We start from the raw sequence: 25,552 nt of genomic DNA on the forward strand, positions 1-25,552 counted from the left end.
ATAGACCCTGTGATTATTATATAATGCCCTTCTTCATCTCTTGTTACAGCCTTTAATTTAAAGTCTAGTTTGTCTGATATAAGTATGGCTACTCCAGCTTTCTTTTGGCTTCCAGGAGCATGATAAATAGTTCTCCATCCCCTCACTCTCAATCTAAAGGTGTCCTCAGATCTAAAATGAGTCTCTTGTAGACAGCAAATAGATGGGTCTTGTTTTTGTATCCATTCTGATACCCTATGTCTTTTAGTTGGTGCATTTAATCCATTTACATTCAGTGTTATTATAGAAAGATACGGGTTTAGAGTCATTGTGATGTCTGTATGTTTTATGCTTGTAGTGATGTCTCTGGTACTTTGTCTCACAGGATCCCCCTTAGGATCTCTTGTAGGGCTGGTTTCGTGGTGACAAATTCCTTCAGTTTTTGTTTGTTTGGGAAGACCTTTATCTCTCCTTCTATTCTAAATGACAGACTTGCTGGATAAAGGATTCTCGGCTGCATATTTTTTCTGTTTAGCACACTGTAGATATTGTGCCAAGCCTTTCTGGCCTGCCAAGTTTCAAAGGAGAGATCAGTCACGAGTCTTATAGGTCTCCCTTTATATGTGAGGGCACGTTTATCCCTTGCTGCTTTCAGAATTTTCTTTATCCTTGTATTTTGCCAGTTTCACTATGATATGTTGTGCAGAAGATCGATTCAAGTTACGTCTGAAGGGGGTTCTCTGTGCCTCTTGGATTTCAATGCCTTTTTCCTTCCCCAGTTCAGGGAAGTTCTCAGCTATAATTTCTTCAAGTACCCCTTCAGCACCTTTCCCTCTCTCTTCCTCCTCTGGGATACCAATTATGCGTATATTATTTCTTTTTAGTGTATCACTTAGTTCTCTAATTTTCCCCTCATACTCCTGGATTTTTTTATCTCTCTTTCTTTCAGCTTCCTCTTTCTCCATAACTTTATCTTCTAGTTCGCCTATTCTCTCCTCTGCCTCTTCAAGCCGAGCTGTCGTGGTTTCCATTTTGTTTTGCATTTCGTTTAAAGCATTTTTCAGCTCCTCGTGACTGGTCGGTCCTTAGTCCCTTGATCTCTGTAGCAAGAGATTCTCTGCTGTCCTGTATACTGTTTTCAAGCCCAGCGATTAATTTTATGACTATTATTCTAAATTCACTTTCTGTTATATTATTTAAATCCTTTTTGATCAGTTCATTAGCTGTTGTTATTTCCTGGAGATTCTTCTGAGGGGAATTCTTCCGTTTGGTCATTTTGGATAGTCCCTGGAGTGGTGAGGACCTGCAGGGCACTTCCCCTGTGCTGTGGTGTATAACTGGATTTGGTGGGCGGGGCCGCAGTCCGACCTGATGTCTGCCCCCAGCCTACCACTGGGGCCACAGTCAGACTTGGTGTGTGCCTTCTCTTCCCCTCCCCTAGGGGCGGGATTCACTGTGGGGTGGCGTGGCTATCTGGGCTACTTGGACACTGCCAGGCTTGTGGTGCTGGGGATCTGGCGTATTAGCTGGGGTGGGTAGGCAAGGTGCACGGGGGCAGGAGGGGCAGGCTTAGCTTGCTTCTCCTTAGGTGATCCACTTCAGGAGGGGCCCTGTGGCAGCGGGAGGGAGTCAGATCCGCTGCCGGAGGTTTGGCTCCGCAGATGCACAGAGTTTGGTGTTTGCGCTGCGCGAGCAAGTTCCCTGGCAGGAACTGGTTCCCTTTGGGATTTTGGCTGGGGGATGGGCGGGGGAGATGGCGCTGGCGAGCGCCTTTGTTCCCAGCCAAGCTGAGCTCTGCCGTCCGTCCGGGGCTCAGCAGCTCTCCCTCCCTTTGTCCTCCAGCCTTCCCGCTTTCTGAGCAGAGCTGTTAACTTATGACCTCCCAGACGCTAAGTTGCGCTTGCTGTCAGAACACAGTCCGTCCGGCCCCTCCGCTTTTGCCAGCCAGACTCGGGGGCTCCGCTTGGCCGGCGAGCCGCCCCTCCGCCCCGGCTCCCTCCCGCCAGTCCGCGGAGCGCGCACCGCCTCGCAGCCCTTCCTACCCTCTTCCGTGGGCCTCTGGTCTGCGCTTGGCTCCGGAGACTCCGTTCTGCTAATCCTCTGGTGGTTTTCTGGGTTCTTTAGGCAGGTGTAGGTGGAATCTAAGTGATCAGCAGGACGCGCGGTGAGCCCAGCGTCCTCCTACGCCGCCATCTTCCGGACTCTCTGCTTTGGATTCTTGTCTCCCTCTCTCTCTGCCCCTCCCCTGCTTGCACTGTCTCTCTCTTTCTCAAAAGTAAGTAAACATTAAAAACTTTTTTTTTTTTTAAACAGAAGGCAGTTATTTTCTTTTTTTTCTTTTTTTTTCAATATATGAAGTTAATTGTCAAATTGGTTTCCATACAACACCCAGTGCTCATCCCAAAGGTACCCTCCTCAATACCCATCACCCACCCCCCATCAACCCTCAGTTTGTTCTCAGTTTTTAAGAATCTCTTATGTTTTGGCTCCCTGCCTCTCTAACCTCTTTTTTTTTTTTTTTTTCCCTTCCCCTCCCCCATGGGTTTCTGTTAAGTTTCTCAGGATCCATGTGAGAGGGAAACCATATGGTATCTGTCTTTCTCTGTATGGCTTATTTCACTTAGCATCACACTCTCCAGTTCCATCCATGTTGCTACAAAGGGCCATATTTCATTCTTTCTCATTGCCACGTAGTACTCCATTGTGTATATAAACCACAATTTCTTTATCCATTCGTCAGTTGATGGACATTTAGGTTCTTTCCATCATTTGGCTATTGTTGAGAGTGCTGCTATAAACATTGGGGTACAAGTGCCCCTATGCATCAGTACTCCTGTATCCCTTGGGTAAATTCCTAGCAGTACTACTGCTGGGTCATAGGGTAGGTCTATTTTTAATTTTTTGAGGAACCTCCACACTGTTTTCCAGAGTGGCTGCACCAATTTGCATTCCCACCAACAATGCAAGAGGGTTCCTGTTTCTCCACATCCTCTCCAGCATCTATAGTCTCCTGATTTGTTCATTTTAGCCACTCTGACTGGTGTGAGGTGATATCTGCATGTGGTTTTGATTTGTATTTCCCTGATGAGGAGCGACGTTGAGCATCTTTTCATGTGCCTGTTGGCCATCCGGATGTAGAAGGCCGTTATTTTATACTAAGCAGAAGAGAGAGGGGTGACTAGGTCTTTATGTGATGCTGACCAAAGTCTAAGTACCATGAAGTTTCCTCAGGAGAGGCAAAGAACCTGGAGAAGGGAAGTGACTGTCACTGAAACCACCTTTTCTAATTTTTGCTTTTAGTAAATGAGATCTTGGTTGCCAGTTCCTTTTGATCCCAGATATATGGTTTTCCCAATTTGCTATTTGGTTTTTCATCCTTAGATATTTATTTGACAAGGGTGAGTCTCTCAGGTACCATTATTAATCTTAGGATCTGTCTTCTATTTCTTTGACTTTAATTTGGTCTACACCATTGCTGATGCTGCATGTTGAGCTATTTTGATAGTGATACCTACTTGGAAGGATTCAGTGAACATTTTTTGCATTTGACTAAAAACAGATTGTGGAATGGTTACATTTCTTAAATTGTTCTGCTTTCTGGTTTCTTTCCCTAAAGGAAAAAAAAAATCAAATTAGACCTTATTAAAATGAAATATTTGGCTGTTAGGAGCTGTTTTAGGGTTGCCAATTGTAATTCTTTTTTAGTACAAAGGTAAACAGCAATAGATTGGTAAAAAAATTAAAAAAAACCAACACATTAAATAAATTTAAATTTAGACTTGTGGGGCTGTTAAACTATTCACTTTTCTTCAACTATGGTTTCATCATCTTATTTGTAAGTGATAGAGTATTTAGATGATGTAACCATTATTTAAGTAGTGAAGAAAGGAAAAATCTCCAGAAGTAAGTTGTCTGCAATAGGTAAATGTTGAAAATCTTCTTTTTTTTTTAAAGTGTCCATTCCTTGCTTTCAACATTTTGTGATGAATAACTATTTGTGATTTTAAACAGGAATAAATCTTGGTATGGCACACATGGATGGATCTAGAGGATATAATGCTAAGTGAAATAAGTCAGTCAAAGAAAGATAAACACCCATATGATTTCACTTATTATGGAATTTAAGAAACAAAAAGAAAGAAAAAGACAAACAAGCATACTCTTAAATATAGAGAAATAAACTGGTAGTACCAGAGGGAGGGGTAGGGGGATTAAGATTACACTTACTGTGATGAGCACTGAATAATGTATAGAATTGTTGAATCACCATATTGTACACTTGGAATGAATATAACACTGTGCATTAATTATACTGGAATTTAAAACAAAGGAAAAAAAATCTTGGTATGTCAAGTGTTACAATAAAAGCAGCTCATCTTTACTGAGTATTTTACTATTTATCAAATACTCTTCAAGCATTTAGTATGTGTTAATAAGTTTCATCAAATCCCAATGAACAAGTACTGTTATCACTCTCATTTTACTGATGAGAGAACTGAGACAATGTAAGTAACTTTCTTAAAATTACATAACTAGTAAATGATGGAGCTAGGAAAAACTGGCATTCTGGTGTAAGAGCCTTCACTCCTCACTTTGAGCATATTTAATAATATACTCATTCTACATATGAGCTTCTGAAGGATCTATGCTTTTAGACATTAAGTAAATTCGAAAATAATAAATGGTTTAGGGGGAATTAATAGATTGTATATGTAATGTCAGAATAAAGGATTTTATATAGGTCTCTAAAACTTATGCTGTAAACAATCTGTACTTGTTCCCAAACTTGGCCGTGCTAAGAATCTCTGGAGGAGTTTGTGAGGGGAAAAAACAAATTTCTGGGCCCCATTCCATACTACCTGAATTTGAATCACGGGGTTCAGGACTTCAGTATATCTGTATTTTTAGCCCAGCGTGAGGCAGACATTTATGCACCAGTGGTACATAGCATATAGCAAAATAGACTAAAACAAAAAACATATAAGGATGAATAATTACAGTGGCTAACATTTATAGAGTACTTTCTTGTATTATCTCATTTAATCCTTATAACAACCTTGTGAATTAAGTTGGTATTATTACTCCATTTTGTAGATAAGGAAACTAAATCTTTTGGCCAATTTAACATGGCCAAAGTCAAACAGGTAATAAATACATGATAGAACAAGGATTTGAAAACAGATCTGTCAGACTACAGAACATAGAACATCCTACAATTGATTCCATCCTATAATAGTGGATTATAGACCAGAGAAATATTGAATACGAATTATTACTGTAGTTTTTTTTGTTTGTTTAAAAAAGAAAATATAAAAAGAAAGTATAAAAATTACTGTTTGTATGCCATCTCTTTTTTATCCATTTTCTATTAATGACAGTAGGTCATCATATTTGGTAAATTCCCTGGGGCCAATTGCACCATTAAAAATTTGGTTAATGCATATATGTAACTGTAACTGAGATTTATGTTGAGGCTCAGATGAGCATATATGTATCTCCTCCTACTTCTCTGATAACTTCTTTTTAATATATTCTCTGATTTTGTTTTTCGTACATACTCCTTAAATACTGACATTCCATAGATTCCATCATGAGCCATTTCTTTGTTCACATTATCCTTCATTTTGGATAAACTTAATACATTCGTAAGACTTTTGCAAAGACTTTTTAAAAAGTTGGTTTTATAACATAAAACATAAAGTGTACCATCTTATTCTTTTTTGAGTAAATTAATAGTGTTAAGTATATTCACATTGTTGTGAAACAGATCTCCAGAATGTTTTCATCTTGCTAAACTGAAACTCTGTACCTATTAATCTACAACTTTACCTTTTTCCCTCCTCCCATTCTACTTTCTGTTTCTATGAATTTCACTATTCTAAGTATTTCATATGAATAGAATCATACAGTAGTTGTCATTTTTTTGACATTTGACATTTTTTGGCTTATTTCACTTAACATAATGCACTCAAGGTTTATCCATGTTATTGTCTGTGACAGTATTTCCTTTTTTTAAAGCTGAATAGTATTCCATTGTATGAGTATACCACATTTTCTCTTATATATAATATATATATATTTATATATAATTTTTAATTATGTATACATTATATATATATATATACATATATATATATATAATAACCTTGACCTTGAGGTTAAGACCTGAACTGAGATCAAGAGTCAGATGCTTAACTGACTGAGTTACCCAGGTGTCCCTGTTTTCTTTATTCATTACTATTGATGGGCATTTGGGTTGCTTCCACCTCTTGGCTGTTGTGAATAGTGCTGCTGTGAACATCAGTATACAAGTATCTCTTTGAGACCCTGCTTCCAAATAATTCAGATATATCCCCAGAAGTGAGATTGCTGGATCATTTGGTAGTTCTATTTTTTCCAAATACTTTTCAAGTAGATGACCCATGACTCCAAAGTCAGAATATTGAACTCACACATTTTACATTCTTGATCTCTTGGACATGTCTTTTTAAAAAAATTTTTTTAATGTTTATTTTTGAGAGAGAGACAGACAGACAGGGTGTGAGCAGGGGAGGAGCAGAGAGAGAGGGAGTCACAGACCTGAAGCAGGCTCCAGGCTCTGAGCTGTCAGCACAGAGCCCAATACGGGGCTCAGCCTCACAAACTGTGAGATCATGACCTGAGCCGAAGTTGGGCACTCAACCAACTGAGCCACCCAGGCGCCCCAAGACATTTCTATATGAATGTTCCAAGTGTACTTCAAAATCAACATGCCTATAACTGAAAGCCTCAAATCTCCCTATCCTCACCAGCCTGTCACTTTGCTCATGTTCTTGGGTTCATGAATACATATTCATTCATGTATTCAGTATATGTTAACTCACAACACCTAGGGACCAGGCATTGTTTTTGGTGTTGAGGACACATCAGTGAACAAAATAAGGTCATTTGGATCTCACAATAAGGATGAGGTTAGACAGATAACACAAAAAGACAAACAATTTGTTAGGTAGAGTGTTATGGCTAAGAGGTTCTCTTTTAGATAGAATGGTTAGGGAAAGTCTCTCTGAGGTGACCTTTGAGTAGAAACCTTACTGAAGTGAGGGAGTGAGATATGTGGATATCTAAAGAGCATTGTAGGCAGAAGGAAAAATAAATATAAGGGGTTTGATGTGGGAGCATATTTCACTTGTTCAAGAAATTGTAAGGAAATCAGAGCAACTAGAGTAAGTGAACCTCAGGGATATTGTAAGAAGATGATGTCAGTGAAGGAGCTGGAGCCAGCTAATACAGTCTTCTTACAATGTCAGAATATAGTCATTGAGTTTTACTCTGCTGGTATGGTAAGGCATTAGAGTATGGAAAGGGTTTTATTTGACTTGACAATTATAAGCATCATGGTGGCTTCTTTGTGAACAAGCAGTAAGCAAGTGAGGCAAAGACAGTAGCAGGGAGACCAGTTTGGAAACTGCTGAAATCCAGAGGAAAGATGATGGTTTAGATAGGGTGGTAATCGAGGAGATTCTACATTTTGCAAGTAGAATTTCTCATAGGTCAGATGTGGAATGTGAGAGAAAGGAATTGAGGATGACTATATATTTTTGACTTGAGTGACGGAATCTTTAGAATTGCTTGCCAGTTGTGATGATTGGGAGGACTGGAGCAGGAACAGTCTACTCAGTTACCCAAGCCAGAAGCCTGGGCATCATTCTCAACAATTTTCTCTTTTCAATTCGTGTTTCACAGTGCTGACCAAATGATGTTCCTGAAGGGCAAATTTCAGTTGCAGCAGTTGCCTGCCCATTATCTTCAGGTTAAGTAAAACTTTTAATGCTTGTATTTGTACTGCTTCTCATAATCTACCTCTTGCTTACCTTTCCAACTGGCTCCTCACTGCTTCCTCACCCAAACCTTTGCTGAAGCCACACAAAACTAGTTTCCACTTCTTGAATGGACTTACAGAAAAAAAAGATTTTTTTCCCCTGAATGCTCTTACTCAGCTTTTCCCCCTAGAAGAGCTCTGCTGTAACATTTGGTTCAAACATCACCCCTTCTTCCCAGCTTTTTCCTGGCATTCAAATTACTTCCACTGTTTTGCCTTTGCCTTCATTTAGTATCTTATATATTCCTCTATTGAAGTTTATGATCAGTGGAAGGAAGAGTTATCAATAGAGTACTTGAAGAAGGGTTATCATAGTGATGAACATGTTTGGAAAGTAGGAATTTGAAAGAACATTTAGAAGAGGATAAATATAGTAGATTGTTGGAAACAGTCTGTTACAGATATTTACAGAAAATTAAATAATCATTTGTGGAAAAAACTTTCCTTTCTGCCCAGAAAGAAAGAGGGAGAAAATGGTGTAGAGCATCTTTTTTGAGGCCTCATTGGTTTCCCACCATTATCTCATATTCTTTCTCTAGAACTCTACAATTTAGTGTGGACATTTATATCTACTTTTGTTTCTTTGGCCTGTCACTTTTGTAGCTGGGAAAGTTTTCATCCCAAAATGGATCCTTTTCTTATAGCTCCTTTGATTAACAGAATACTAATAAGGTCTGTGAAATAATAGAAAAAAATATATTGGTCTCTGTCCCTCAGTTTCTGACACAGAGCTTCTAAAACCCTTATAATTTCTTAAGTGATAAGGATAATACTAGTGGCATCTTTTGTTCTACTATTTCATTTTTGACCCTAGTTTTTTTTTTTTTTTTTAACATTTATTTATTTTTGAGAAAGAGACAGAGCATGAGCAGGGGTAGGGGCAGAGAGAGAGAGGGAGACACAGAACCCGAATCAGGCTCCAGGCTCTGACCTGTCAGCATGGAGCCCGACGCGGGGCTCGAGCTCATGAACCGTGACATCATGACCTGAGCTGAAGTCGGACGCTTAACCAACTGAGCCACCCAGACGCCCCTTTGATCCTAGTTCTTGACCATAGAGCTCCTAAATCCCTTGGAATTTCCTGGGTGATACAAGTGTCTTTTGTTCTAATGAGGAGACTTTTGGGCTCCTGGATAGTTTCAGGATGGGGGCTGGTCACCAGAAAGACCAAACCATGATTAGAAGCTTCAAACTATCAGTCCTACTCCATCCTCCAGGAAGGGGAGAAGGACTGGAAATTGAATTAGTGATTGATCATGCTTACGTAATTGAAGCTTCCATAAAAATCCCAATAATGCAGGTTGGGAAGCTTCCAGGTTGGGGAGTAGTATATGTGGAGGGAGAGTGTGCCTAGAGAAAGCATGGAAGCTCCGCATGCCTTCCCACATACCTTTCTGTAGGCATCTCTTCCACCTGGCTTTTCCTGAATTGTATCTTTTTATAATAAGTCAGTAAATTAAGAAGTAAAATGTTTTCCTGAATTCTTTGAGCCGCTCTAGCAAATTAATTGAAGAGAGGGTTGTGGGAATCTCTGATGTATGGCAGGTGGGTCAGAAGCACAGGTAATAGTCTGGACTTTGTGATGAGCATCTGAAGAGGGGTGGTGGGGAGTAGTTTTATGGTCTTGAGCCCTTAACTGGTGGGATCTGATGCTGCTATCTCCAGGTAGATAGTGTCAGAATTGAGTTAAATTGTAGAACACTTAGCTGGTGTTGCAGAATTGCTTGGTGTATAGAAAACCCACACATCTGGTGTCAGGTGAAGTAGTATTGTTTGTAGTGGAGTATTGAGAGTAGAGGAGACACACAGTGTCCCTCCATCTCCCCCCAATACAAGATTAAAGGTGAAAATTCCACAATTCATAGCTGTAGAATGATTAATAATTCTACAGAATTTTTAATTCTGTATTATTGATTCTGAAGAATCAATAATAATTCTTCTGATTGGCTCTACTCGGGGTGAAATCATGAGAGGAGGATGATTTTATCAATTTAGTGTGGACATTTATATCTTCTTTTGTTTTCTCAATACTCAGAATAGTTCCAGATGATTCATTAAATATTTGTGGGATGGGTTAATGTTGGAATGAGTGAATGAAATATCAAATGAATGAATAAGATTCATGAGTGCTATGTAAGTACAACACAGTGGAAGAATCATTGAGACTTTTAAGGCAAACCAAGAAACAGACTTCAACTATAGAGAACAAACTGATGGTTACCAGAGGAGAGGTGGGTGGGAGGATGGGTTAAATAGGTGATGGGGATTAAGGAGTGCCCTTGTGATGAGCACCGGTGTTGAATCACTTAATTGTACACCTAAAGCTAATATGACCCTGTATGTTAGCTAGAATTTAAGTAAAAACTTAAAAAAAAAAATAAAGGAAGAAAAATCATTGAGAAAAAGGTAGTGTGAGTCAGTTAAATTTTCTTGAAGAAAATGATTCACATCTGGGTCTTCAACTCCATTAGGCAACAATAGGCATTCCTTCCTTCATGATCCCATATTGCCTTTCACATTGCTTTACAATTAGTTGTTTCTATAACTGCCTGTCCTGGGAGGAACGTGTCTCATCATTTTTATATTTTCTCCAGCACTGTGCTCAGTGAATAAAAGAATGAAGGAATTTGAACTGGTGGAAAAGAGGATATTCTGTAAAGGATCAGTATGATTGGAGGAGAGAAAGTCTGTATTTGTTTGAAGAATTCACTTGATGGCAAGATCAGAGTTGTGAATGCTAAAATACTAGTACTGTACTTTGTGGACCCAATGTTTATTTTTTAGTTATTTTGAAAATATTTTGAATCTGACATACCATAGAGTAGTAATTTCAAATTTAACAAAAGTATACTAATTTTAGAAAGTATTTTTCTATATATTAAGTATGTTCAGGAGATGGAAAAATGGATAATGGACACAACAAAGCCAGTGTTAACAACAATAATTATTATTCTAGCTCACAGGCTTTCCAAACGGAATATGTAGAGTTGCCTATATTCTTAATTCTGTCAACTAATAATATATACGATTATATATATGTATATGTATAATGAAAATGTGTTTATTCTATCATCATAAACTTTTAAATGTTTTTTTCTATTTATAAATTCTTGTAACTTAAATGTATTAAATATTTATTTTTACTTATCTGCAATCAGTAATTTGGAGATTAACCAGCTGAGGAGGCTGCTGATAAGAATAGAGCTGATGAGGGGCGCCTGGGTGGCTCAGTCGGTTGAGCGTCCAACTTCGCTCGGGTCACGATCTCACAGTCCGTGAGTTCGAGCCCCGCATCAGGCTCTGTGCTGACAGCTCAGAGCCTGGAGCCTGCTTCCGATTCTGTGTCTCCCTCTCTCTCTGGCCCTCCCCCCATTCATGCTCTGTCTCTCTCTGTCTCAAAAATAAATAAAAATGTTAAAAAAAAAATTTAAAAGAATAGAGCTGATGATAATGCTATGATGATGTAATCATTGAAGCCTGGAAAAATGGTGGTTTGTTAGTAACTAATGTGTATATACTGAGAATAATGAGTATTATACTGATAATCCTATTTTTATACTTTAAACACTGTTTCAAGAGTTATACTTTATTTCCCATGTATTTTTTAGCCTTTTATAATCTAATTTTTAATAAAACTTAAAAAATATGTTTAATAATCTCTTCTTAGGCCTCATAATATTAGACTATTTTCACATTTTTCAGTTTTGTCTAATCCTTCCCTACAGTACCTTCTTTGCTCCGTGACATATTCATGGTTTTTGCCCTTATATCTAACCCTTCTATATTAATTTTTGTCATTAGATTTCTCTCGTCTTTTTCTTACATGTATGAATTCCCCAATACTCTATCTCTCTTCTTTTCACCAAAGAAGAAAGCTATAGGGAGGGAGAATTAAAATATTTTTAGGGCTTCTTTTATTTGCCTTTAAACATATATAGCTTTAATTAATCTACCTCTGAATTTTTAAATTACTTTTGTCTCCATTTGGATATTATCTGAACTGCTTATAGTAAAATTAATTATTGAATATATTTTTGTCCCTGCTAGAATGCAAGCTATGTTATATTTATTAGTATATCTCCATTGCCTAGCACAGAGCTTGGTATGTAGTTGGCAATTAATAACATACTTGTTAACTAAACAAATGATATCCTACTGTCACTTCAAAGTTAACATGTTCAAAATTGAACTCTTCTGAAATTTTCCTTTGCTTCTATATCCACTCATTATTCAGTGTCCAGATCGAATGCCATCTCTTTTCTGAAACTTTTCTTAATCCTCATAAAAATCTCTTTCCCTATTCTATATTCCTTTAGCAAATTATACTTTTATTGTACCTTCATTCTGGATTGCATTTACATATTTATGTACAGAATTTATTATGTACATAAGGTTGAGGTCAGAAACTTCCTATCCAAAATGAAATACATATTTAAAACAATCTAAGATCTTAGAAAAAGAAAGTGGAGGTATGTTACTGTTCCTGAACAGTGTTGTGTCCTACCCCTTCTTGCTAGTTTTCACTTATCCTTCAGTCTTGGTTGAGACATTATTTCATCTAGGAAGCTTTTTGAGCTTTGGTCACTTGGTTGTGTGACTTGTTTTGTTTTGTTTTGTTTTTCATTTTTGTACTCCCTATCATCCTTAATTTAACAAATAAGTATTGAGTGCTGTTTAGTTCCTGCACTGTGCTAGGCAATGGGGATAAAGTAGTGAACAAAATTGTTATTGTCTTGTCTGTCACAGAGCTTACACCCTGTTGAGAAAGACAGACATAAAACAACCACCAAATAAGTAATTATTAATTACTATGAAGGAAAAGCACAGGGTTCTATGTGAGCATAAACCTATATAGATGGGGGTTGACCAAAGAAGTATTATTTGAAAAAGTGTATCTGACAGAAATTTTGGTTATCATTAAGATTTAGCCAGACAAGAAATGAGGAAAGGGCATTTCAAACAGACATAATATCTTCAAAAGACATAAGAGCAAGAGGAACTTGATGCTGTTGAGGAACAAAAAGGCCCAGTTTGGCTGAGGGTATAGTTCATTATAGAGATGAGGAAACAGGCTGAAAGAGGTTCAGTGATTATAGAACATATTAATATCATAAAATTAATAAGTGGGAAAGTCTAGATTCAAATTTTGGACTTTATAAATCCTTAATATTCTTTCCATTACACCTTGGCATTCCTGAGTGAAAATTTGAACACAGTCTTTCCAAACTCTGGTATTTTGTTTCTTTTCCAACAGCACAGAAAATTCTCTTACTGTTTTCCTAATTTTTAGCAAAGAAGATATTTGTATGTGGAACCATTGCTGTCAAGAGAAAAGAGATAATTGACCTGGCTGTAGACAGAGATGCTTCCATTGCATTTGTGGCTTTGAAAACCCATGTTAGCATGTTTGGCTCAAAGGATTTATGAGCCTCCAGAGTTGTCAGGGTTCTATGGAATCCACTCTCTGTATTAATATGTGAATTTTTCTTTCTCTCTCTCCTTCCTTCCTTTCTTTCTTTGTTTCTTTCTTTCTTTCTTTCTTTCTTTCTTTCTTTCTTTCTTTCTTGCCAGTGGAGCATTACAACTCTCAAAATTTATAGGAAGTACCTTATACTCTACTCTGTTTCCATTCTACAGAATAACATTGTAAACTTGACCCACTTCTGGCAAATATTTAGATTAATGTTTCACCAAATACACAAACTCCTTTTGGGAGATGATTTTCAGGCAGCTGATAAAGCATTGAAGTGTTAGGTTTTTTGTTTGTTTGTTTTTTCATTTTGATGTGGACTTGGATGGGCATGGAGAGGGAAGAAGTTGTTATGATGCAGAGGCAGAGTTGAAAATGCAAAGTTTTTCCTCCAGTGAATCTTCTCTATTACCTGTAGTGACAATTCAGGATGTAGCAGCCTGTTTGCTTAGTAGTCTGCAAAAACGTCCATATCATGTCACCTCTGTGCTATGTTCTGAGTAATTGGTGACTTGTTAGCATAGAGACCAACTTCAGGAATGTTTTATGGAAACTTCCCAGTGATGCTCCTGCCTCCTTTTGTAACCTGGTACAATTGTGGTATTGTGTTTATCAAGAATTTATGCCTCTACGTTTTTTCCTTCTAGATGGTCTTTTTATGAAGATTTATAATTATAACATGAAAGAGTGAATTTAATTTCTGAGCTAATTCTAAAATTCTTATTGGAATTTTTCATTTGTGATTTTATATCTTAATCTGAAGAAGGAAATAATGTTAAAAATACTACTTTATGGTGCTGATTTTACTTGTTCTGACATTCTTAAACATTGGTTTTTGTGGGTGTTTTGCTTGAATGAAGACTGGAACTAAGCTTTTTATGACTCAAGATTTGGGTATATTATATGCCAAATGCATTTTTTTCTTAAAATACGGTTTTATTATAGCAAGTAGAGAAACATTTTAGAGAATATTTTGTATTACTAGGGAAACATTTAGTATTTGTTTACAGTTTATTTTCCAAAATTACACTTATTTTCCTGTATAGTCTTCTCCACCCCACCCCATCTCTGAGCATTTTTCTGTTTTTGTTTTTGTTTTTTGTTTTTCTGTTTTTTTGTTTTTGTTCTTTTGTTTTTTTTTTTTTTTTTTTTTTTTTTTTTTTTTTTTTTTTTTTTTTTTGTTAAATGGGCTTCTCTGTTTTTTGTTTGCAGGCAGCTATCAATGGTGTAATACCCCAGGAAAATGGCATTCTACAAAGGTATGTTATAAGGTGCTTAATGATAGGTTGAGAATTTAGCAAAGCAAAAAGAGACAATTGTTAATCTTTTTGTTTCGCTTTTTGATAGAGCATTTGATACAGCATTCTTTGGTGTAGAAGCTCATTAATATTGTTACTGTTCTTACAGACATTTTTATTATATCAATTTCCTAAAGTCTCTAGCTTTTAACTGTATTATGTTATTTCAGAGTGGGTGGTACTATTTTTAAAGCTGGTTTTATTTTATTTTTAGGAAAGCTTTTCGGGTGCCTGGGTGGCTCATTCGGTTGAGTGTCTGACTATTGATTTCAGCTCAGGTCATGATCCCAAGGTTGTGGGATTGAGCCACGTGTCAAGTTCTGCACTGAGTGTGGAGCCTGCTTGAGATCCTCTCACTCTTTCCCTCTGCACCTCTCCCCTGCTTGCCTGCACACTGTTTGTCTTTTTCTGTCTCTAAACTAAAAAAGAAAGGAAGAAAGAAGGCTTTTCAAGGTCATATTCTAATTCATAAAGTGGAAAGAACTGAATCTCAGCAGCTCTAAAACATGGTTATCATCTACCAATTCAGCCTTGTCTCCAACCAGTTTACTACATTCTTTTTCCCACTCACTTTTGTTTTCTAAATTAAGTATATGATAACTTGCAACAATTTCAGTAAGTTCTTAATTGATGAAACTTCCTAGAGCATTGAACTATTTCATCTGAAGAATCCATTGTTAACATATGGAATGGTCTTCATGGTTTTGTGTCATTGCCGGAAGGTAAAATTGGAAGATGATGCCAAGAGAACTCTAAGTTACAAAATAATAATTCCTTAAATTAGAAGTAACTTTTCTTAAGTTTTCTTTCCTTAAAATTGGAGACTCTGGTTTGGATTAAAAGAGGACACTTATAAAGTCATAGGAGGTAAAACCATTGTCCCTTCCAAGTGTAGTTTAATTACTTGAATCCCCCCCATCCCCCATTCAAACTTTGGCTTGAATTTTGGTGGCTGGGATTTCTAAGTCACTGAAGCATGATCTGGTAAGTGCAGATGAGGCAAACAGAAACAGCAGACTAGAATGAGGTTGTTTTGAAGAGAAAGAAAAGTGCTGTTGCAAAACTGTCAAAAAATTCACCATGAATTGCAAAATGTGCTGTACTTTATAGGAAATTGTCTATATTTAGAAAGGAAGCAAATTTTGTTTGGTACCAATACTACCCTTAGTGATTAACAGACCTGTTCCCTAAAAGAAACAAAAACAAAAACAAAAAAACAAAAAAACTGTGAGAAAGACTTTCCATCCAGAGTAAATGTGGCTGATTTCCAGAGTCTGTACCAAAATTTTTTTGTTTACTCTTTTCTTCTTTTTTTTTTCTTTTTTCTTTTTTGGTTCAAAGGCATTTAGTTTTATTGAAACCCTTGTCTAGAAAGCAAACCAGGTGATTACAGGAACTTCCTTCATGATCTTTTTTTTTCCCCCCGCCTTGGTTTAAAAAGGTTTAGACTGCTAAATATGGCTCCAGTTTTATTCTTGAGTAAATGTTATTCCACTTTTTGTGCCAAAATTTTCTTGCTAATCCCTTGTGGATTCAGCTGCTGGGTTCTGAGTACATATTGGATATATCTTAACATTAACAGTATTATGCTATGGGTGAACTGTAGAAATTCCTTCATCCCTGGAAACATTCCACCTCTCCTGTCAAAGATGATAGTTTTTGCTTAATATAAGTAGAGATACAGCACTAAATTGACTTCTAATGAGGTTACTATAATATTTGAGGTTTAACTTTCATCAGAGTGGGTTTTGTTTGTTTTGTTTGCTTGTTAAAGCAATGACTTATGTGCACAGAAGAAAATCAGTTGTATCTAGTAATAGTCTTCAACTCTTTCCCTTCCTAACCTTTTTCTTCAGCTTTGAAATCAGTGTGGACTTGACATAACTGAAAATTCCTTTTGTAGATCTACTGACCAAAGGAAAAGAAAATGTTAATTTCTCATTTACTTAACACCGAAAGTGGAAGACACAGTAGTAGGAATGGTATATGCAGGTAGTTAAAAGGATTTTTGTTTATTTGACTTTTGTAGTAAAATTGAATATAGTCTGTGAATACAGCTGACTCTTGTCAGTTCATACCTCAACAGAGGAAAGAGCTACCAAAAATATTTTTTTAATATGAATTACTTTTGGAAGGAGAACAGCCCAATCCCTGTGCTTTATAGCTTTTCTTGAAATCAGATATTTGTATGAATTCAAAAGTGGGAATATGGTTTTTAATGTACCCATAAAGTTCAAAGCAAAGAAATTAACATTTTCCTAATGCTTAAGGCACTGTGTCAGGTAATTGACATATATTTCATCATTTAATACTTATAACCCTCAAGAGGTAAGTGTTCATATTTCATAGATGAGGAAACTGAAGGGTAGAGAGTTGACATAAATTTACTCAAGTAAATTTACTCAGTAAACTAGACAATGTCACACCTTTGTTTTAAGATTTTTTCCTTTGGGTAAAAAAGTTGGAATTTATACACGTGTGTAAGGTCTTTATCCCACAGCTTTGTTTTTACAGTTACTATTTTAGTTGTAAGCAAGCAAAGGCAATTACAACTATTTTAGTCGTAAGCAAAGCAAAGATGTTACTATCCCTCATTTTATAGGTAGGATAAGGCATGAAATGACTTGGCCCAGATGATATAGCATGATGTTGATAGAGTCAGGAATATAAGCAAGTCTTCTGCCTCATCCTCCAAGGCTTATTTCACTAGACAGTATACTACTAATACCATATGTTTATAAACTGTGTAACTTATGCTGTCATAAATGTAAACAATTTAATCATAAAACATCAAATGTGTGCATGTTTATTTACTACATCTTGGTATAATATTTATTTAGCATATTGTCCAGAACCTTTTTAAACATTATTTTTGCAGGCAGTTATTGTTAGAAGGAAGAGCTAATGAATTACTCATGTTAGTAGACAGCACATGCTATGTCTTCTAAAAATTAAAAAAAAGTTTTTTTTAATGTTTATTTATTTTTGAGAGAGAGGGAGACAGAGCGTGACCAGGGGAGGGGCAGAGAGAGAGGGAGAAACAGAATCTGAAGCAGTCCTCAGGCTCTGAGCTGTCAACACAGAGGTGGACATGGGCTCAAACTCACAGACTGCAAGATCATAACCTGAGCTGAAGTCGGATGCTTAACCAACTGAGCCACCCAGGCGCCCCTGTTTCCTAAAAATTTTATGAACCAGTAGTGTAATTTTCCTCATTGACTAAGGATGGTGTTTATCAACTCATATTTATTTTTTGACCCAGGCAGATATATTGTATGTTTCTTTGTCTATTATTTAACTCATTGAGGGAACCTAGAGAAGACCAGAAAATAGTCCATTGTAGAGCAGCAATCCAGTTTGGTAATCAGGACCTTTCATCTCACTTAGTATCCCTTCATTTGCTAGTTGATTCAATAGTCTGAGGAGTACAGAACTGCCAAGTGGCATTCTCAGGTTCTAATTCTGCGAAAGTATTGTGGAAACATTACATTTTTTGGGAACTGTGATCTCTGAACCACCAGAGCCTAAAGTAGCAGGAAACAAAAATTCTGTTAAGTTGTTAGGCATAATAAAAGGAACCACTACCACTGCTTAATTCTCATACCCATGTTTTCTGGTAGTATGAGAAACATCATAGTTTTGGTCACTGATACAAAGCATACACCACATCCTTTAATGTGGAGCCTCAAGCTTTGAGTATGTTGTCTCCCAACCTGTGCCATAACTGTCTTCAGCAGGACATTCCACTGTTTTGACAAGCTAGGTGCTTCAGGGTAACAGGATATATGAATGATACCAGCACTATACCTCTTTTGCTGTGAAATGAGTTCCTTGTTTAGAACAAGGGGAAGCCATATATCAATAAGCATTTCCTCAATACATGAATGTTGCTACTGGCAGAATCATTACATCAGGGAAGTCAATTTCATATCCAGAAAAGTGTCTTTTTAAGTGAGAACAGATTGTTTCCTCCTCCATGATAGAAATGATGCATTACCAGATCCCTAAGGAATGATGCCATATTAGGGGCTCAGTATTAGTCTCTGTTGGTAGCAGTTTAGACACTCAGTAGTTTCCGTAGCCAGATTCAGACTTGGTAAGGGGAAGTTGATATTGTGCTCTACCTAACCTCCCTCCTTTTGGCATGACTACATTATACATTAATGTATTGAACAGTCCTAGGGTAGTAAGGGAAAAAAGCTGACTCACAACAATAGAACATTGTTATCTTATGCCACACTGAGAGCCTTTTTTCCCCAGCGGATAGCCTATAGGCAACATTCCCCTAAAACATATATTCACATTCTGTCCATTCTAAAAGATCCATTTTCATAAATTTCCCCCAGACTTCCTTGTCACCTAATTTTCTTTTATTCTTTCCAAGTCCTGATCAGCTGGCCAACCTATAAGCTATTGCTTGTGATTCAGTATAGATTTGTACCTCAGGCAATCTCTCTTTCTAAATGAAAAGGTCAACCTGTGGTACAATATTAAGTTCTCCCCCACAGGGAGGCTTTTCTTTCACTGCTATCTTTTTGGGATATCTTTGTTTGGAGGCTGTTACGCTTCAGCAGTTTGTTTTTGGTTGGTGTGAGCATGTATACACAACCATCTTTTCTTTTCCCAGTCTAAATCTTTCCTTCCTCTGTTAACTTAGTTATCTCTTATTATTGATGGGAAGTGCAAGATACAGCAACTGCCTTACCCCGACTTGTTTATGACCACTGAACCCCAGAAACTTCACCAAGGTGTTGAGATCCTGCATTTTTGAGGCATGTATCTTCTAATTTGATAAGATAAAGCATCTCAGTGCTTGCTACTATTGTTCTTCAGGATCAGTTCACATTGTTATCAAAGTAATGTTGTTTTGTGGAATGCTTGGTGATCAAGATCTCCCTAGACTAGATTATTATGCTAGAGAGAGTTTACATAATCTTTTAGAAAAGGCAGTGAAGGTATATTGTTTATCCTTCTGGGTAAAAATAAAATGCTTGTCTTGGTAATTGCAAATTAATATATAGAAAAAGATCTGTTTTCTCCTGTTATCCCTTCCTATGTAGTAACCCTAACTCCATGGATCAGGAAGCCAATATGGGATGTCTGCCAGTTACTGAAGGTGTCTCTTTGAATTATACATTCAGAATCTGGAGAAGAAATTGCATGATAGGTTGACAGATTGTTTGAATATAGTATGAGTGGACTTGGGCCAAAACTTGATTTACCATCATAATCTTCCACTTTTATATCCCTAGGAATTAGTATCAGTTTAGAGTTAGCATCTAGTAATCCCCTAAAGATTTAGATATTTTCCTTTTATTGGTACACAGGCACTCTAGTTAAAGGCTGCAGGTCTCTTAGGTGAAGTCTTAGAGGAAAATTTACAATATATATGTGTGGTCCTGTTGCATTGTCTTTGTGGGGATCAGGGGCTTTGTGAAACAACTTGTGTTTGGAAACTGAGAGTGACTATGACTCTCCTTTGTGGTTATGGACCTCAGGTTTTAGGCCACCAGGTCTAGGGTTTCTCATGGTTTTAGATCAAGTAATATTTTAGTTGGCTGACTTTTAATTTTGTTCCTTAGATATAATCATGTTCAGTTAAATACTTCTAAAGATCTCTGGAGGTTGAAATCTTCTGATTGCTGCATTTTGTCTCTGTTGTCTGTTAACATAATTGTTCCCACCTTCTTACTAAATTCTGCCATTTGACCTCAACACTCTGGCATCTCATCATGCCCATTAGGGAGGCTTATTGAGTGGTTTCATCTCCCCATGTCATTCCCAATCCACAGAAGACAGCTTCTACAGTTTTTTTTAAGAAGGCAGACGCTTTTACAAATAAATGTATTTCTGAATGCTTTAGTGCAATGTCCTCTGGGACCTCATGGGTGATGTACTAGGAAGATATATGTATGTTCAGATTGTACATGGTAATCCACTTAAGCTTTATTTTTCTAAGTATCTGAATTTCTTCTACATTTTGCCAGGAAAGTTTGGGCATTTCATCCTTATTAAATGTAGACTCCTTTGGGACTTAAGTTTCAGTCAACAAGCAAACTATTAGAGGTACTTAGAGCTGCTTAAGCAAACATGTTATATTTGGCCCTACCCAAACTCTTTTGGTCAAATTCGCTTCCAATTGATTTCCTTGCCTGTTCCCTAGGTTTTTACTGATACAATTTATCAAAATTTTATAATTATTTTTGGATTTAAGCCCTCGCTCAGTTAAAACATTGTACTTACTTTCTTGGAGCCTACCTCAATTTGATTTTAGAGGCAAGAAGGAATGGTGGGGGTAGGTTTTGAGAATAGGCATCCCTTTTCAAGGCAATGGTCTCAAGTAAGATCATTACTAGTTTTCAACAAGAGGAGGCTAACTTTAGTCATGTTTCTGCTTACAGAAGAGGTTCAGAAGGACACCATGGATTCAAGATTGTAACCTTCATCTGAACCCATTTGGGTATCCCCATTCCATATTTTAGGATCCCACTCCTTTGAAAACTGTGCTGTAATTTTCACAGAAGAGATTTAGGAAGTATATATATTCAACTTTCACTATAATTATGCAAGCTGCAAAATTAAATTTTGTGTGTGATTCTCAGCAGGATCATACCTGTGGTTATAGGAAATAAGAAAGTGCTACTTCAGAAGTTCTATAGCTTTCTTCTCATGGCTTGAACTGAAAGTTAATAACCCTAAGTGTGTCATTTTCTTCTGTTAAGCTTTCCATTAGATTCAGAAGCAGCCAGCTCCTAGTCTTTATTGTCATTACTATCATAATGGCCAAGTGCAATAGCCATTTGGTCCCCTTAGGCACTTGTTTTAATAGGCATGTGATCATAATGAACTGTAAGTGATAATGTAATTAATCATTATGCCAGTGCATGACTTGGATCACTAGCATCTCATTTTCCATTGGCAAGGAGCTCAGCAGTGTATTGAAGGTCAAGGACATAATCAAGCCAATTCCTGAATTTTGTTTCCTGTGATGCCTCCATTATCAAAAAAGAAATGGGTATTTCAACAAAGGGAATTTAATGTAGGATTGGTTACACAGGTGTGGAACAGTAAAAAAGTAAACTGAAAAAACTTTGATATAATAACTGCTTCAGGAAGTCAGCACTCTTAGGTCTAGGTCAAAGGGATTAACAGAACTTTGAAGCCCCGAGGAGCCCCTTGGACCCCTTGGACCCGAGTGAGGATTAGGCCACTGTGGAATGCATACTGTTTAGCTGCTACTGGTATCTGAGGAGATGTCAAGACACTGGTTATATGAATGCTGAAAAAAGCAGGAGACTGAAAGCTACAGGATGGTACTGATAGAAATATATGCAAACAGGAAGAAGGAAGTCTTTCCTCCTCTCCTCACAAATAATCCCTAGCTAGTATCCCCTATATGCAGAATCTATTAGGGAAACATATGCCGAAATAAATAGAATTTTGGAGAATGCTAGCACCAGCATCACGGTATAGACTATAGAAGAATGAATTTGGGGGTGCCTGGGTAGCTCAATCAGCTTCCCAACTCTTGGTTTCAGCTCAGATAGTGATCTCATGGTTTGTGGGTTTGAGCTCCATGTTGGGGTTTGAGCCCCATGTTGGAGCCTGCTTTGAATTCTTTGTCTCCCTCTGTCTCTGTCCCTCCCCTGCTCGCACTCTCTTTCTCTGTCAAAAATAAACATTAAAAAAAATATTTAAAAGAAGAATGAATTTGGAGTTAAGCAAACAGTAAGTCAGTGACCAGCCTATTAACTTCAGCTATTTTTCCGAGGTTCTGAGAAGTTGTGACAAAATTTAGAGATACTAAGTAACCTTACACAACATTCTGTTCATAGATATTTAGGAGCTCAATTTGAATTCCAACAGTTATAGTCTTTCCTGCTTTGGTCATTTTCTTTTCCATGTCTTCCTTCTAAGATTACTGTCCTTGAGCTTAACAGCTGGGAGTTTTGGGTTTTGTATTTGCATCAGTGATTACTAGAGTATCTTAACTCTGAGATCTAAGCTAGTCATTTTCACACTTTTTTGGCCAGGACCTACAATGAGGAATGCTTGGAATCCAAAACACACATATGCAAATATGTATCAGGATCAAAAAGTTTAGGAACCAATACTTGGTCCAAACTATTAAGTGCCACATGCTGATAATGTGTTTCCTATCCTGTTCTTTAAAAGACTGATCACACAACTCACTAAATCAATTTTGTAATATAAATTTGGTTAACACTAATCAAAGCAATAGTGTGAAGTAAATGTAATTTTTTTTTTCCTGACTTGAATGAATACTGCTTATTTGTGTGTTTTTAGTCATTCTTGGTCCTGTTCAGGTTGCCAGTCCATTGTTTTTCCTCAAATTTAGGGTGAGAAAAAGGATGTTTTAGAATAGAGCTTGTGAGCTTGTAGTTTTAGTGGTGGAACATATATACAATAATGTATCAATGGAAGCATTCCTTATATTCCCTTCTTTCCTTTTCCTCCCAGCAATGGGGGAAAAAGTGGCTATATATGATAAATTAAGTGAGAGAAAAACCAAATTATTTAATAATTATTTCTTTACTTATTTGTTAAATATTTAAGTACCTTCTCTGTGAATTCTTGAGCTCTAGGCAGAAAATATGGCCATTAAAAACACAAATGGGAACTTTGCCCTTGTGGAACTTATATTCTACGGGGGTCTTAAATGTCAAATGATTAATACCAATTATAATTGTTGGTGGTGAGGAATTAGAACCAGTCTAAGGTAGTGAAACATGCTCTGAGTTGAAAAATGTTCAATCTGAGATATGTATGAATATAATTAACTAGAAGAAAGATGGAATATAGGGATGAGATGGGAAGAATATTCTTAGAAGGAATAGTCTGTGTTCCCCCATGAAATGGGAAGGATCAAGGTAAGATGGAAGAAATGAAAGGCTGTTGTGGCTATTAGCATAGAGAGATGGAGATAGCATAGCAAGCTAAGGATGGGAAGGTAGATAGGATATGGATCATACAGGGACTTATATGCCTCTTTAGCTCTGTATAAAGACCAGAGGGGAGTATCGAAGAAAAATGATATTAAGACATTTCTGTCTTTAATTTCATTTTAGTGGTGATCTGGAATGACATGAAGGGGAGCAAGGGGTACATAGACATTAGGCTTTTGCATCAAACCATACATGAGGTGCTTGTGACTTGCCCTAGGGTGTCAGCTTCAGAGGGGAAAGGTGGATGACTTATGACTTAAGATGGTGTCAAGGATAATGCCAGGAGTTTCTGGTTGGGTGGCTAATGTGAGGAATAATGGAAGGAGGATCAGGCTTGGGGAGACATTAAAGAGTTAAACTTTGGATATATGGAGTTTGAGGTTTGAGATCTTACTAGACACCAGGCATTGTGCTAAGCTTTTCATATGTTTACCTGATTTAATCCCTGCAAATATAATTAATTTTCCCATTTTACAAATGAGATAACTATTAAGTAGCCAGAGCAAAGATTTTATTTTTAAGACTTGAACGTGTTTAAATGTTATTGAGAAGAATCCAGAAGAGAAGGAGATGTTGAAGATACTAGAAAGGAAAAGCATAATCCATAATGCAAAGCTATTAGAAGATGGTTTTAGATTTTGTATAGATAGAATGATGTCTCCTCTGTTTTATAGAAAAAAAAGAGTACATATGATGGGTAGTTTGTGGATTTGATATCAGAAAGGTAAAGGAATTTCCTCTTGATGGCATGCATCCGTTTTCTCTGCACAGTAGGAAAAAAACCATCTTTTAAGATTGAGGAGTGCAGGGCACCTGGGTGCCTCAGTTCGTTAAATGTCTGTCTCTTGGTTTTGGCTTAGGTCCTGATCTCACGGTTTTGTGAGTTTGAGCCCTGCGTCAGTCTCTGCTCTGGCAGCACAGAGCCTGCCTGGGTTTCTCTTTCTCCTTCTCTGTCACTGCCTTTCCAACTCGTGCTGTCTCTCTCTCAAAATAAATAAATAAACTTAAAAAAAAGTTTAAAAAGACTGAGGAGTGTGATAGGGAGAATGGAAGTTTAAGGATGGTAAAGTTATGAAATAGTTTTGTGGAAAGTAGAGTTAATGAATTAAATAATGTGCTTCAGTGAGTAAATGAAAGTGAATGAAGACAGTGTTCTTAATTCATAGAAACTAAAATAATGTTTTACTAACATTAACAACGAGGCAAAAACCTGATTAAATGCTAAATGATATGTATGATACTGTTAATAGACATAGAAAGGCAAGGATGGGAGGGAGAATAATGTGGCCTTCAGTCGCTAGGAAAGATTTTATGGAGGAAGTACAACATAAGATAGGAAGATCAACACTAGCCAGGAATGGAAATGGATCCTTAGTGGTAATTTGTAATGATTTGGTTGATGATAATCCTTTTTATGTCAATATTTCAGTGACTATGGAGGTGAGACCATACCAGGACCTGCATTTGATCCAACAAGTCACCCAGCTTCAGCTCCCGCTCCCTCTTCTTCTTCAGCATTTCGACCTGTAATGCCATCTAGGCAAATTGTAGAAAGGCAACCTCGGATGCTGGACTTCAGGGTTGAGTACAGAGACAGAAATGTTGATGTGGTACTTGAAGACAGCTGTACTGTTGGTAAGGTTTTTCCTAACATAAAGCCTTCATAAATAATTTCTTAGGTAAATATTTCATTTTATATCCTTTTCTTTTGAGTTGACTGCCAATAAGAAGGGGGAGAGAGCAAATTGAAACTGATATTTTCCATACAGATAATTATGCTGCATTTTTAAAACACTGTGTTGATATTGAGGCAAGTTTGAGAATAATTTTTTTGTTCCACTTATATGAAATAGTGTAAGATGTTCTTTTAGGGCAGATGCAAATCAAACTTTAAGTATATTGTGTATTGGACTTTATAGCTGAAATCCATTCATTTTTCATGTTATGGTTAATGAGAAATCAGAAATAAGACATAATA

General features: G+C 37.0%; 1 protein-coding gene across 6 annotated transcripts in view; it reads left to right on the forward strand.

Moving 5' to 3' along the window:
* Positions 1-25,552, forward strand: part of FAF1 (Fas associated factor 1) — a 527,970-nt gene that overhangs the window by 146,261 nt on the left and 356,157 nt on the right. For 3 of the 6 annotated variants that reach the window (XM_049618584.1, XM_049618588.1, XM_049618587.1), the window contains 2 exons: positions 14,523-14,569; positions 25,004-25,209. In XM_049618584.1, coding sequence (XP_049474541.1) covers positions 14,523-14,569; positions 25,004-25,209 — 253 coding nt within the window. Of the gene's footprint in view, positions 1-6,137; positions 7,772-14,522; positions 14,570-25,003; positions 25,210-25,552 lie in introns of those variants that run through there. The other 3 variants (XM_049618586.1, XM_049618585.1, XM_049618589.1) reach the window with 3 other exon arrangements.

Source organism: Panthera uncia (genome assembly GCF_023721935.1).
Source record: "Panthera uncia isolate 11264 chromosome C1 unlocalized genomic scaffold, Puncia_PCG_1.0 HiC_scaffold_4, whole genome shotgun sequence".
Lineage (NCBI taxonomy): Eukaryota > Metazoa > Chordata > Mammalia > Carnivora > Felidae > Panthera > Panthera uncia.